Genomic DNA, 13,889 nt, shown 5'->3' on the forward strand with positions numbered 1-13,889 from the left:
CCTCTCACCTTGTGTTCTGCATCCCCAACCCTATATGTTATGTCTTTCCAAGTTAGTTTGTAAGCTCTTCCAAGCAGGTACTATCTATTAAATGTCAAAATATACAGTGCTGCATACACCTTTCAGTGCTATATAAATGATAAATAGTATTACTAGTAAGCAAGGGAAAGTGTTTCAGCGCCAGTGTGATGGTCCAAAGGTAGAGCCATACGTGGCTCCCATATCTGAAATCCTGTCATTCCTTCAGGATGGCATCGAAATGGGCCTAGCGGTTGGCTCTCTCAAGGTGCAGGTAGCTAGCCTCTCATGCTTTTAGAGCTCAAGTGGAGAAAGGGTCCTTAGCTTCCCATCCTGACATAGCTAGATTCCTGTCAGCTGCAGCTGCATCCTCCTGTGTGTCAACCATTCTGCACATGGAATCTTAATATGGTTTTGCAGACACCCTATAAGGCTTCTTATGAACCCCTACAGAATGCATCAATGATGGATCTTACAATCAAGATAGTTTTCATAGTGGTTTCACCTCTGTGAGAAGGATTTTGGAGCTCCAGGCTCTATCATGCAGTGAACCCTTCCTCATATTTATGAATGCGGGTGTGTCTGTACGTAAGATACTTTCCTTTCTACCAAAAGTGGTTTCGACCTTCCATATAAATCAGGAAGTCCAGTTTCCAGCATTCCATGCCACTGGCATAAATAAAAGAACAATGTCTTAGCATTACTGGACATGAGGAAAGTCCTTCTCCATTGTCTAGAGGTGACAATTGAATTTCATCTTTCCGACCATCTTTTTACGTTGACCAAATTTAGCTAATGGAGGAAGCCTGCCTCGAAGGCATCCATCTCCAGATGGATTTTCTTGGCTACCTTGCCTGCATACACTGGCTGTCGATTTCTTTGAAAACGCATTCTATCAGAAGCATAGCTTCATGGGCAGAATCCCAGAAGCTACATGGTCCACCTCCATACTTTCACAAAGTTTTACAGAGTGGAGGTGGTAGCATAAACGGACACTGCTTTTGAGTCCTCAGTGCTCACAGCAGGCTCATCTGCACCACCCTAGACTCAGGGTACTGCTTTGATACATCCTTTATGTCAAGCCCACTGTATCATTTGCACCAGAAGAGAAGATTAGGTTCTTGCCTCAATAATCTTCTAAGGGTACATACAGTAGGCTTGATGCCCTGCCCTGCCAGATGTTAAGTTGGCCTGCTTTCTGCCTCAGACACATATGGCTCTCTCCAGATACTTATCTGTGAACGACCAAGAATGAAAATGTTTAATGTATTTCTGTTAAACAAGTAATAAGTTATCTGTTAAGCACTATAGCAAAACCTTTGGAATAGGCTATAGGTGCTGCATAACATTAGTGTTGGTTGCACTCAGGCAGGTAGTTTGTTTGGTTCCACCTTTGTTTATCATATGTATCCAGTGGGTTAATTAATCTTGTTGCAGAGTAGAAAAGACTTAAAATATCAGAGTGTTCCGCATGCCCTGCTTGTTCTTTCTCCTTAAGGGTCATCCATTGGTTTGGTACAAACTGAGGTGCTGAGGTACTGCCCAATGAGAAAAAGAGGCTGAGTTGAAAAATGTAAATGATGCCTTAAGCAAACTTCACGGGTGATAGGAAGGAACCCACATGTCCAGCCTACTGTACCCTTATACTGGAAAGAAGATTATTGAAGTAAGAACCTAATCTTCTCTTAACTGTGTAGCTTTTTGTATATGGAAATTTATACTGGGATAAGGACATATAAAATTCACACTGAGTGTAGCATCATGTTGGTAAAGACAGTGAGAATTTTAAAATGGTTATGTTGCAAGTTATGTATTTTGAGAATTGATTACATTCTCCCTTTTTAAAGACATTGGGTTTGAACAGTTCAAGACTGCAGAAAAATCTCATGGAAACTGGATCAAACTGTACTTGGATGGAAATACCTCTGAAGTTCTCACAAACCTTGGGAAAAAAGTTCTTAAGCAATATTTAGATGCTCTAAAAATGTTGAGTTCCTCATTAAGCAAGCAAATGGCACAGTATGATTTATATTCCATGATGGTAGGATCAGCCATAATTCTAGAGGTAAGTTTTGAGTTATAATGCATAAATCATTTGGTGACAGACAGGATAACTTAGACCAATTAAATTAGTAGTATTTTCAAATATAAGCCAATATGCATACAGAAAAATACTGCTTGAGCAGTAATGTATTTGTGTGTAGAGTAGTTATGATAGGAGGCATGTTCAGTGATGAAATGTTATGAAAAACCTAGTGAAAGAGAGCTATCTAGCCATTAGTAGTGTACTACTACTATGATGATTTCACCTTTATAAATAAGATCAGATTTTTGTCATCTTACTGCTTTAGGGGGGGTTGTATGAAGCCTGACCTGGTTTTCCAGGAAACCTTGAACACAACACATGCACGACACCCTTGAATGGTATAATGACAACTCTTCTAGGGAAGCTTCTCTTCCTTTAAATATCTTGCCTTAGGCTCATTCTTGGGGAAGTCTCTCCCTCTGGAACCTCTCTCTCTCTGGGACCTCTCTGAATAACTCTAGGCTAGGGTATATATCCTTCTCACTGCCTGAGTCTTGCCCCTATGACTGCAAGGTTGCATTACTTTCCTTAGTGTGGCTTTCTCTTAAACTTGTACTCTCTGCTGTCCAGTGGGATAACTGCAGCATTTGCGAGGGAGAACCCCTTACTCCTGATGGAACTCTGCGCATGTAAGAAAGCAGTTCACATAAGCTGGCACAAGAGGAGGAAGAAACCTTCTGTGCAATGGTTCATTTCATAGAAACAAGCGGCAGAAAAGGGCTATAGCCCACCAAGTCTGCCCATTCCAAGTATCCCTCCCCCCTGAGTTTACTCCCTTAAAGATCCCACGTGAGTATCCCATTTCCTCTTAAAATCCGTCGCGCTTCTGGCCTCTATCACCTGGAGTGGGAGTCTGTTCCAATGATCCACCACTCTTTCGGTGAAGAAGTACTTCCTGGAGTCGCCATGAAACTTCCCTCCCCTGACTTTCAGCGGATGCCCTCTGGTGGTCAAGAATCCCATGAGCCAGAAGATATCATCTTCTGACTTGATGCGTCCCGTGATGTACTTATACGTTTCAATCATATCTCCCCGTTCTCTTCTTTCCTCAAGTGAGTACAGCCGCAATTTCTTTAGTCTTTCTTCATACGTGAGATCCCTGAGCCCCAAGACCATCCTGATGGCCGTTCGCTGCACCGACTCGATCCTCAGCACGTCATTTCGGTAGTGTGGTCTCCAAAACTGAACACAGTACTCTAAGTGAGGCCTCACCATGGCTCTGTACAACGGCATCATATCTTCAGGTCTCCTGCTGACAAAACCTCTGTGGATACATTCCATCATTTGTCTTGCCCTGGAGGTAGCCTTCTCCACTTGATTGGCAACCTTCATGTCCTCACTAATGATCACTCCTAGATCGCGTTCCGCCGTGGTCCTAACCAAGGTCTCACAATTTAGTACATAAGTTCTGCGCGGGTTTCTCTTACCCAGGTGCATTATCTTGCATTTTTTAACATTGAAGCTACTGCCTCTAAAGCATATGCAGAATTCTATGCATACTGAGGGGGTGAGGAATTCTGTACAAATGCTGCACTTGCAGAATTCTGCCAGGAGTAGCTCCCCCTTTTCTCAACCCTAGTAGGTTGAGCACCTACTTCTGCCAGGGGCATCCCTCCAAAGGGCTGAGGATAACTATCTCTCGGACACCCAGGACCTCCTTACCCACAGGAAATCCCTGAGATTGTCATAGGACTAGCACCAAGTCACTACCTTGCACACTCCCTGTCGAAGTACACTCAGGTGAACAGAGAAAGATAAGCATGACCTGGACCATCCAACATCATCATGGGAGTCACGTCCTTGAACATCTGACTTCCGAACTCTCTGATGTCTTTGCTGCAGCCCTTTTCATTTCTTCTCAAGGCATGCTCACCTACAGGCCTACAGGCAATACTCTGGCTCCTGTTGCACTCAAACTCAATTAATGAGATGTATCGCATCCACAACATTCCTATCCAGTGCCCAGCCATCTCCCTCATCCAGGAACCTGTCTTCTTCACGTGAAGACAGGATTACTTCTGACACGCACATCTGCTGGCTCCACTTAACTACTGTGCCACTTGCTCCTGCTACCACAATACTATTTGGCGAGCTGAGACTGTGGCTGTCCAACTTCTGGGACAACACATCACTCTTTTCTTTCAATTGAGTACACTCTTGCTATATTCTATTACTATTTATTATTTCTATAGCACTACCAGATGCACACAGCTCTGAACATCAAACACACAAGAGACAGTTCTTGCTCAAAAGAGCTTACAATCTAATTATGACAGACACACAGGCCAAAAAGGTGAATCTATACATGCTGCTCAGGTAGGGAATCATAGGGGGATTGATGAGGTGGATAGTGGTAGGGATGTATAGATAGAATGACAAGCAGATATTGGTGCTTAACAAGTTGGTTGGGTTAGGAATTGGAACAAGCTGTCCAAATTCCTACGGCGGGCTCTGTCTCTGGCAGTATTCAAGGGCTAGTTAAAAGCCCACATCTTTGCTAGTGCTTTTGACTCCTAACTCCTCTCACTTTGGGTTCTGCATCCCCAACCCTATATGTCATGTCTGTCTGATCAAGTTAGATTGAAAGCTCTTCTGAGCAGGGACCGTCTTTCAATGTCAAAATGTACAGTGCTGCGTATGCCTTTCAGTATATAAGAGATTAGTAGTAGGAATTAAACATAGTTTCAAAAAAGTAGGCTTTCAACATGGATTTGAATACCATCAGAGACGGAGCCCGTCATACTGAGTTGGCAGGTTGTTCCAGGCATACAGCATAGCAAGGTAGAAGGGATGGGTTGGAATTGGCAGTAGAGAAAAAGATACTGACAAGAGAAACTTAACCAACAAATGGTGTTCTTAGGGCGGGTTATAGGGAGAGAGGAGAGATACTGGGGAGCTGCAGAGTGAATACACCTGTAGGTCAATAAGAGGAGTTTGACCTGTATGTGGAAATGGACAGGGAGCCAGTAAAGCATCTTGGGGAGAGGGGTAATGTGCGCATGACAACACTGGCGGAGTATGAGACATGCAGCAGAATTCTGAACAGACTGAAGAGAGATGGCTTAGTGGAAGACCTATGAGAAGCAAGTTGCAGTAGTCTGGACTAGAGGTGATGAGTGTGAAGGAGGATCTTGGCAGCATCCTCAGAAAGGAAAGTAGATAATTGATTAATATATGTACAAAAATACACCCAATTATTCACCCAAATTAATCAAACAATATTATGACAGTGGCATGTTATTCAGTCATTAAGAATCTTTCAAGAATGCCTAATGTTCGCATATTAGAGAACAATAAATGTAGGGGAATTATTGAAATCAATAATTCATCCCCCTAGGGACAAACGTGTAATAGGTTACCCTGCCACCTGTGGGCACTGTCAATGGTGCACAGGGGAGAAATGGGTGCATCCCAGGACAAAGGAAGTAATAGGAAGTAATAAGGAACTGTTCTATTTCTTATTGTGATTCTGTGTATGTTATCTATGTAATAGAATGTCTATGTGACAAGTTATACAGTATGTGGGGCGTATTACCCATTCCATGAAAATGTGCCTTACGTAACATAAATCCAGAGTTCGTACTGATATGGACACTGCCCCAATAGTTAATCATTGGAAACAGGAGCACGCTTTAAAGGATATTAACTACTACTACTAGTTATCATTTCTATAGTGCTGAGAGGCATACGCAGCACTGTACATTTAATATAAAATAGACGGTCTCTGCTCGGAAGAGGTTACAATCTAATTTGGACAGACAGGACATCTCAGGATTGGGGAGATTCTGGTAGAGGAAATAAAACAATGGGTATAGGTCTCTGATAGCAGTTAGTGAGAAGAGTTAAAAGTTGAAAGCAGTTTCAAAAAAGTGGGATTTTAGCTTGGATTTGAATTCTGTTAGAGACAGAGCATGATGAATTGATTTAGGCAGCCTGTTCCAGGCATACAGCATGGCAAGTAAAAAGGGATGGAGTCTGGAGTTGGTAGTGGAGGAGAAGGGTATAGATAAGAGGGACTTACCCGATGAACGGAGTTCAGGGGGAGTAGCATAGAGGGAGATAAGTGAAGTGAGATACTGGGGGGCTTCAGAGTGAATACACTTATAAGTCAGCAAGAGGCATTTGAACTGTATTCGGAAGCAGATGGGGAGCCAATGAAGTGACCTGAGAAGGGTAATGTGAAAATAGCAGCTCTCATGGAATATGAGTCGTGCAGCAGCATTTTGAACAGATTGAAGGGGTGAGAGATGGATGCTTGGGAGGCCTGAGAGAAGTAGTTGCAGTAGTCTAAGTGTGATGAGGGTTTTGGTAGTGTGTTCAGAGAGGAAAGGTCGGATTTTGGTAATAATATAGAGGAGGAAGTGACAGGTTTTGGCGGTTTGTTGGATCTGAGCAGAGAAGGAGAGAGAGGAGTCAAAGATCACCCTGATGTTGCGAGCTAACGAGATAGAAAGAAGGAGTGTGTTATCCACAGAAATAGAGAATGGTGAGAGGGGGGATATGAATTTAGGCAAAAATGACCTAACCTCCTACAGCTATGCAGATGACATTACCATTCTCCCCCCCTTCGACCATCCAGCGCCTAGCATGATAGGCACAATACACAGAACACTCAAAACAGTAGCAACATGGATGACAGAACACAAACTAAAACTTAACTCCGACAAAACAAACTTCATCCTCTTAGAAAACAGCAAAACCCCAACCTTAACAAACCTAGTAATAAACTCGACCTCATACCTCATTCAACCCACGCTAAAACTGCTTGGAGTACTGATTGACAGAGGCTGTACCATGCAACCACAAATCAACAAAATGATAAAAACATTTGAAACCATGAGAAACCTAAGACAAATTCGAAAATTCTTCAACAGGACAATTCCAACTTTTGGTACAATCTCTAATCCTTGGACTAATAGACTACTGCAATATACTATACCTCCCCCTGCCCAGCAACCATGATAAAACAACTACAAACAATACAAAATACAGCCCTAAGACTCATCTATTCACTGAAAAAATACGACCACATCACGGAGGCATACCACGACTCACACTGGCTCCCAATACAAGCAAGAGTATACTTCAAATTCTACTGCCTACTATTTAAAGCTATAAATGGAGACAGCCCAACCTACTGGAACAACCGACTAACTCAATCCACCTCAACCAGACACAGGAGAACCCACTCACTATTCACACACCCGCCAACCACAAATGTCAAACAAAGAAAACTATATGACAACCTAATGGCCACCAGAGTAGCAAAACTAGACAGACAACTCACCAATCTGCTGTCTTCGACCACAGACTACAAAACCTTCAAAAAAGAAACAAAAACCCTACTCTTCAAAAAATACATAAAACCTATTTAACACGACCAGATCCCAAGCTTCACCTACTATACTATCTACTCCTTATCAAATCTAAAATGTTCAAATAACCTATTATGTATTACCTAATTGCATGACAATTCTTATGTAATCCGCCTTGAACAGTTTTAGCCATATTCAATTTAAGATGGTGGTGAAACATCCAAGCAGCAATGTCGGACAGGCAGGCTGAGATTTGGGTCTGAGTTTCTGTAGAGATATCTAGTGTGGAGAGGTAGATCTGAGCGTCATCGGCATAGAGGTGATATTGAAAAACCATGGGAGGGAGATCAGGTTACCGAGATAATGGGTATATAAAGAAAAGAGGAAAGGGCTCAGGACGGAGCCTTGAGGTACACTGATAAACAGTGGGATGGCAGCGGAGGAGGATCCACTGTAACCTACACTGAAAATACAATGGGAGAGATAGGAAGGAAACCAGGAGAGAACAGAACCCTGGAATCCCAATGAGAACAGCATGTCGAGAAGGAGGTGGTGATAAACAGTGTTAGGATTTTATATACCGCCTATCAAGGTTATCTAAGCGGTTTTACAATCAGGTACTCAAGAATTTTCCCTATCTGTCCCGGTGGGCTCACAATCTATCTAACATACCTGGGGCTATGGAAGATTAAGTGACTTGCCCAGGATCACAAGGAGCAGCGCGGGGTGTGAACCCACAACCCCAGGGTGCTGAGGCTGTAGCTTCAACCACTGCACCACACACTCCTCCAGCAGACAGATCGAGAAGGATGAGTAGAGAGTAGAGGCCATTAGATTTGGCCAGGAACAGGTCGTTAGAGAGTTTAGCAAGTGTAGTTTCTGTAGAATGGAGAGCTTGAAAGCCCGATTGAAGCGGGCCAAGAATATAATGAGAAGAAAGTCAGTCCAGGCAACAGTGAATAATAGATTCCATTCAAGTAGGATGGGATGGTGATAATGCTGAATATCAATTAAACATCAAAGAACAGTGATGGATATTTTGCCTAAATACATTTGCTCCAGAGGGCCTAAATAAAAAGATGATTGGTGATTGATAGTTTATAACTATCCCAGAGCATTACATCATAGGGTAGTTTAAATGGCTGATAAATCGATACAAAATGCCGGCATGTAGACAATGAGATATGCAATGCTGGATGAATTATAGAAAGATGAGAGCATTTTGAATGAGAAACGGTAATTCATATGGGATAGAGTCCTGGTTAACTTTAAACATTCATTGGAACGATTAAAAAAGGATTCAGGAAGGTTTTTTGAAGTGTTCTGATGAACAAGGAGCCTCAACTCTGATGAAGGATTCCGAAACATAATCATGTCAGAAGAGGCAATCTGAGTGGTGCTTTATTTGGGGAAGAGTTCCAAACAGTGTTTCAAATGCAAGATAAGTAAAGGATCATATTTGTTGAAATGCAATAAATTTGATTAATGAAAAAGGTGAGTTGATGAAATTAATTTAAAGTATTTTGAAATTTAACAAATAAGAAGGATAAAATATAAAAAATCAAAAACAAAAAAGTAATTTAACACTACAATATGGCTCTATCAAGGTTCTGGCAGCAAAATTGAGCTAAGTGTGAAGTTCAGGACAGCCATCTGAGGATCCATAAGAATTAAATATAAGAAGTTTTTGAGTGCCATTAACACTATTGGGGTGTAATTGGTACAGAAAGAAAAGACAGATTTTGGCGGTTTGTTGGATATGTGAAAAGAAGGAAAGAAATGAGTCAAAGATGACCCTGAAGTTGCGAACTGAAGAGACAGGGAGGATGAGAATGTTATCTACTAAGATAGAGAACAGAGGAAGGGGAGAGGTGGGTGCAGGAAGAAAGATAAGGAGTTCGGTCTTGACCATGTTTAATTTTACATGGCGACGAAACATCCATGTAGCAATGGTCAGACATGTAGGCTGTTGGACCTGGATTTCATTAGAAATTTCAATAGTAGAGAGGTAGATTTGTGAGTTATAAGCGTAGAGGTGATACTGGAAAGCTGTGGGAGAAGATTAGAGCACCAGCAGAAGAAGTGTAGATGGAGAAAAGGAGAGATTCCAGGACAGAGCTCTGAGATACACCAACTGATAGTGGAATGGCAGCGGATTTTCCAGAGCTTATGCTAAAAATGGGAGGAAGAAGAAAATGGGAAGGTAGGAAGAAAATCTTGAGACAACAGCCTGAAACCCAAGCGATGACAATGTATTGATGAGTAAGCTACAGTGTCAAAAGCTGGAGATAGATCAAGGAGGATGAGGATGGCCTTTGGATTTGGCCAGAAATAGGTCATTGGAAACTCTAGTAAGGGCAGTTTCTGTAGCGTGAAGGGACAAAAGCCTCATTGCAGGTGGTCGAAGATAGCTTGAGATGAAAGAAAACCAAGACAACGGCAGTGAACAACACATTCCAGTAACTTAGATAAGAAGGGGAGGAGGGAGACAAGGCGATAATTAGAAGGGCATGTAGGGTCAGCTAGGTTTTTTTAAGGTCCAAAAAAAAGATCTTAGATGTTCTGAGAGGAAGAACACATATCTTACACTCAAATATTTAACAACACATTTGCAGGGATAAGACAGCAGGAAAGTAGCACCCAATCCTTTCATTACAAAAAATTCTCTCTTGGGTAGATTTCGTTACATCTGGATATATCCATATTCTCTGTCCACAAAAAGGGATTACTCCCTTCTTATAGAAAATTCTCAAGACAGATGTAAGATCTAGCAAGGTACTACGCTCTTTAACTTCAGATAAAGAATTTTCCAAAATCCCTTTTAAATCTTGTAATACACCATCGTTACTTTGAAAAGTAAAACATTTTCAGAGGAACTTTTTTTCCCTTTAAAAATTGGTAAGAAATAAGCCTTATTAATAGGTGGAATAGACTCTAGTGGAAAATTAAGATTCTCTAGAAGAAACTTCTTAAAAATTTCAATTGGTGACAAAGCTGGAATTTTTGGGCCGTTCAAAATCCTCAGGTTTAAACACTTATTAAAATTCTCTATTTGTTCAATCTTTCTTTGAAGAAAATTCTGATCTTTAATAATTGTTGATATGGATTCTTTCAATTCTCCTGATTCAGATTGAATTTTTTGCATACATTCTTGCTTAACCTTTTCAATGTTCAAAGAAAAGGTATCAACTTTTAGTTACAAGTACTTCCATATCATTTGCAGTCTTTCCGACCTTCACGTCCAGACCCTTTATGGCCTCAAAAAGTGTTTCCAGTGTGATTACTGGCTTTACATCTAGCTTTGCAGCCTTCTCATAGTTCTTCCCAGCCAGTACTCCTTATTTGAATGAAGCTCTACCTGAATCGAGCTCCGGGGTCTGCTCCTCATCACATCCGGGGCTTGACTCCACACTCCTCGTCTCAGCTGGGCAAGGAGGCGCGGCCAACATCGGAGGGCAAGAGTAACACTTGATCCAGTGAGTCAAGCGCTCTCCCACTTGGCTCTGCAGCAGATTCTGCCCCTCAATTTTCAAGCTAACGCTCCAGAAACTGAAGCAAAATTGGCTGAATTGGAGAGGATGAGAGCACCAGTGACTTTGCAGCTCTCATCGCTCCGTTCCTTTTGGAATGTGGCATCTCAGAAAACAGGAAAAGCAGGTAACGATAGAAATTTCCAGGAAAAACACAGAGCTCACAGAACGTCGTCAGCGTCCATCCTCCATCTTGTTTCTTTCTCTGTATGCTCAATTTCTATGTTACCATTGTATCTCTAGCGTTACTGAAGAATATGAAAATCAGGCTGCAGGATTGCAAAGGAAATTTGAACACTGGGGGTTACCTGGGACCTTTGATTTCTAAAGCCAAGCGGGCTTTCTTCAATTTCAGGGAGGATCTTCTAGTATATCGAGAATAGAATTAGCAAAAGGATGCTCTCCTTTTTGTGTTAAAATGCACATGTATGTCCAGGCAGATTCAGGGGGTGATTCGCTCATATAAATCCTTGCTAAAAGTACATCCATGTTTTCATTGACCATGAGAATCCTCTTTGCCTATGGGAGGAATAACAACTTATGTGATTTGTTGTTCCCTAAAGTTTTGAAGGGAGAGGTCTCGGGGAGTAGACTAGTACCTGTGAAGGACCATGTGAAATATGGAAGATGTGTTATGTGCTCAATCATGTTAGAGACTCTAGAATTTGTGCATCCAAACTCCTAGACAATGATCTCTCTGAGAAGTTATACTTCATGTTTATCTGAGGGGGTAATATATGTACAGTAGTTTAATATTTTTGCCCGCTTTATATATGTGGGGCAGACCTACAATAGGTTTGAAGACTTGTCTGCTGGAACATCGATGTTGCTTGAATACACAGAGGTTGAAGAAACCTCTGGTGTCTCATTGTCTGGACCACCATCATAATTTTTTCTCCCTTCTGTGTGTGACTTTGGAATTTTGTCTGCCATCTATTAGGAGAGGTGATTCGCGGCAGCTCCTTAGACAAAAGGAACAGAAATTGATTAATTTTTTTAATTTCGTACATCCTATGGGCTTGAACGCCCAGATTGAATGGGCAGCTTTTTCTGAGTGGCAATAAACTGTGGCAGTGGATTGGTCAACTTTGTGTAAGAGGTGTGGTTTGTCTCGCTGTTATGTAGACCTTTGGCGGTGTCTGTATTCACCAGCATCATTTGCTTGTTTTTCACATTGACCACCTCTATTTGTTTAGCAGTCACGGATTGCATTGGTGAAGATACGCCCCTGACGCAACCTGTGGCGAAATGGGGATTCCCTGTCAGGTTAAATGAAGTCTGCAATGTTCCAGTGCTTCAATGTGGATGCTAGCAAGCCGTGAGGATTTGTCAAGCTTTTGAAGCATGGACTGCAGCTGTTATGAAAAATGAACTGTGTCTTAACGGTTTGATATGGGGTTATTCTCTCTTTGACAGTAGAGGGTTTTTCTTTTGACCAGTATAGTGCTGCACCATTGAGTGTGGTTTTGATGTCAACTTTGGATTTTGAATGGAGTGGAGGTTTTTTAACTTATGAAAATGAACTGAGGTTTTTTTTTTTCTCCACTCCACTCCATTATATTTTTTGTTTTTTTATGCGTGGTTGTTGGTCTGTGGTTGTGAGAGAGCACTATTGAGAGGGCTCCTTAGATTATAAGAAGGTATGAGCTTTGAGATTTAGTGATTTATTCATATTCTCTCCTTAGGATTGTGGTAGTTGAAATCACCCATAATTATTGTGTTACTCAGTTTGTTGGCCTCCCTAATTTCTGATAACATTTCAGCATCTTGTTTATCCTGATCAGGTGGATGGTAGTACACTCTCTGAAAACAGGTGTGATCCCGGAGGATTGGAAGATAGCCTACGTTACGCCCATCTTTAAAAAGGGATCAAGAGGTGACCCGGGGAACTATAGACCGGTGAGTCTGACCTCGGTTCCGGGGAAAATGGCGGAAGCACTGATAAAAGAAAACATCGATGAACATTTTGAAAAAAACGAACTTCTGATATCCAGCCAACATGGTTTCTGCAGGGGAAGATCGTGCCTGACTAACTTATTGCACTTCTTCGAGGGAATTAACAAACAGATGGACAGAGGAGACCCCATAGACATCATATACCTAGATTTCCAAAAAGCCTTTGACAAGGTGCCTCATGAACGTCTACTCCGGAAACTGAAGAACCATGGGGTGGACGGAGACGTGCATAGATGGATCAGAAACTGGTTAGAGGGAAGGAAACAGAGGGTAGGAGTGAAGGGCCATTACTCGGACTGGAGGAAGGTCACGAGTGGTGTTCCGCAGGGCTCGGTGCTCGGGCCGCTGCTTTTTAATATATTCATAAATGATCTAGAAACAGGAACGAAGTGTGAGATAATAAAATTTGCGGACGACACCAAACTATTTAATGCAGCTCGGACGAAGGAGGAATGCGAAGAATTGCAAAGGGACTTGGACAAACTAGGGGATTGGGCTGAGAGATGGCAGATGAAGTTCAATGTTGAGAAGTGCAAAGTATTGCATGTGGGAAACAGAAACCCGAGGCACAATTATACGATGGGAGGGATGTTATTGACTGAGAGTACCCAGGAAAGGGACTTGGGGGTAATGGTGGACATGACAATGAAGCCGACGGCACAGTGTGCAGCGGCTGCTAAGAGAGCGAATAGAATGCTAGGTATAATCAAGAAGGGTATTACAACCAGAACGAAAGAAGTTATCCTGCCGCTGTACCGGGCAATGGTGCGTCCGCAACTTGAGTACTGCGTCCAGTATTGGTCGCCGTACCTTAAGAAGGATATGGCGTTACTCGAGAGAGTTCAGAGGAGAGCGACACGACTGATTAAGGGGATGGAAAATCTTTCATACGCTGAGAGATTGGAGAACCTGGGTCTCTTTTCCCTGGAGAAGAGGAGACTTAGAGGGGATATGATAGAGACTTACAAGATTATGAAAGGCATA

At 42.1% G+C, this 13,889-nt stretch overlaps 1 protein-coding gene across 4 annotated transcripts in view; it reads left to right on the forward strand.

The window, feature by feature from the left end:
* The window catches only part of PIGG (phosphatidylinositol glycan anchor biosynthesis class G), a 327,814-nt gene that overhangs the window by 133,659 nt on the left and 180,266 nt on the right, over window positions 1–13,889 (forward strand). For 2 of the 4 annotated variants that reach the window (XM_033916790.1, XM_033916782.1), the window contains one exon: window positions 1,866–2,083. The exons of the other annotated variants lie outside the window; for them this stretch is intronic. In XM_033916790.1, the coding sequence (XP_033772681.1) occupies window positions 1,866–2,083 (218 nt within the window). The remainder of the gene's footprint in view (window positions 1–1,865; window positions 2,084–13,889) is intronic. 4 annotated transcript variants of the gene reach the window in all.

This window comes from Geotrypetes seraphini, chromosome 1 (assembly GCF_902459505.1).
Source record: "Geotrypetes seraphini chromosome 1, aGeoSer1.1, whole genome shotgun sequence".
NCBI lineage: Eukaryota > Metazoa > Chordata > Amphibia > Gymnophiona > Dermophiidae > Geotrypetes > Geotrypetes seraphini.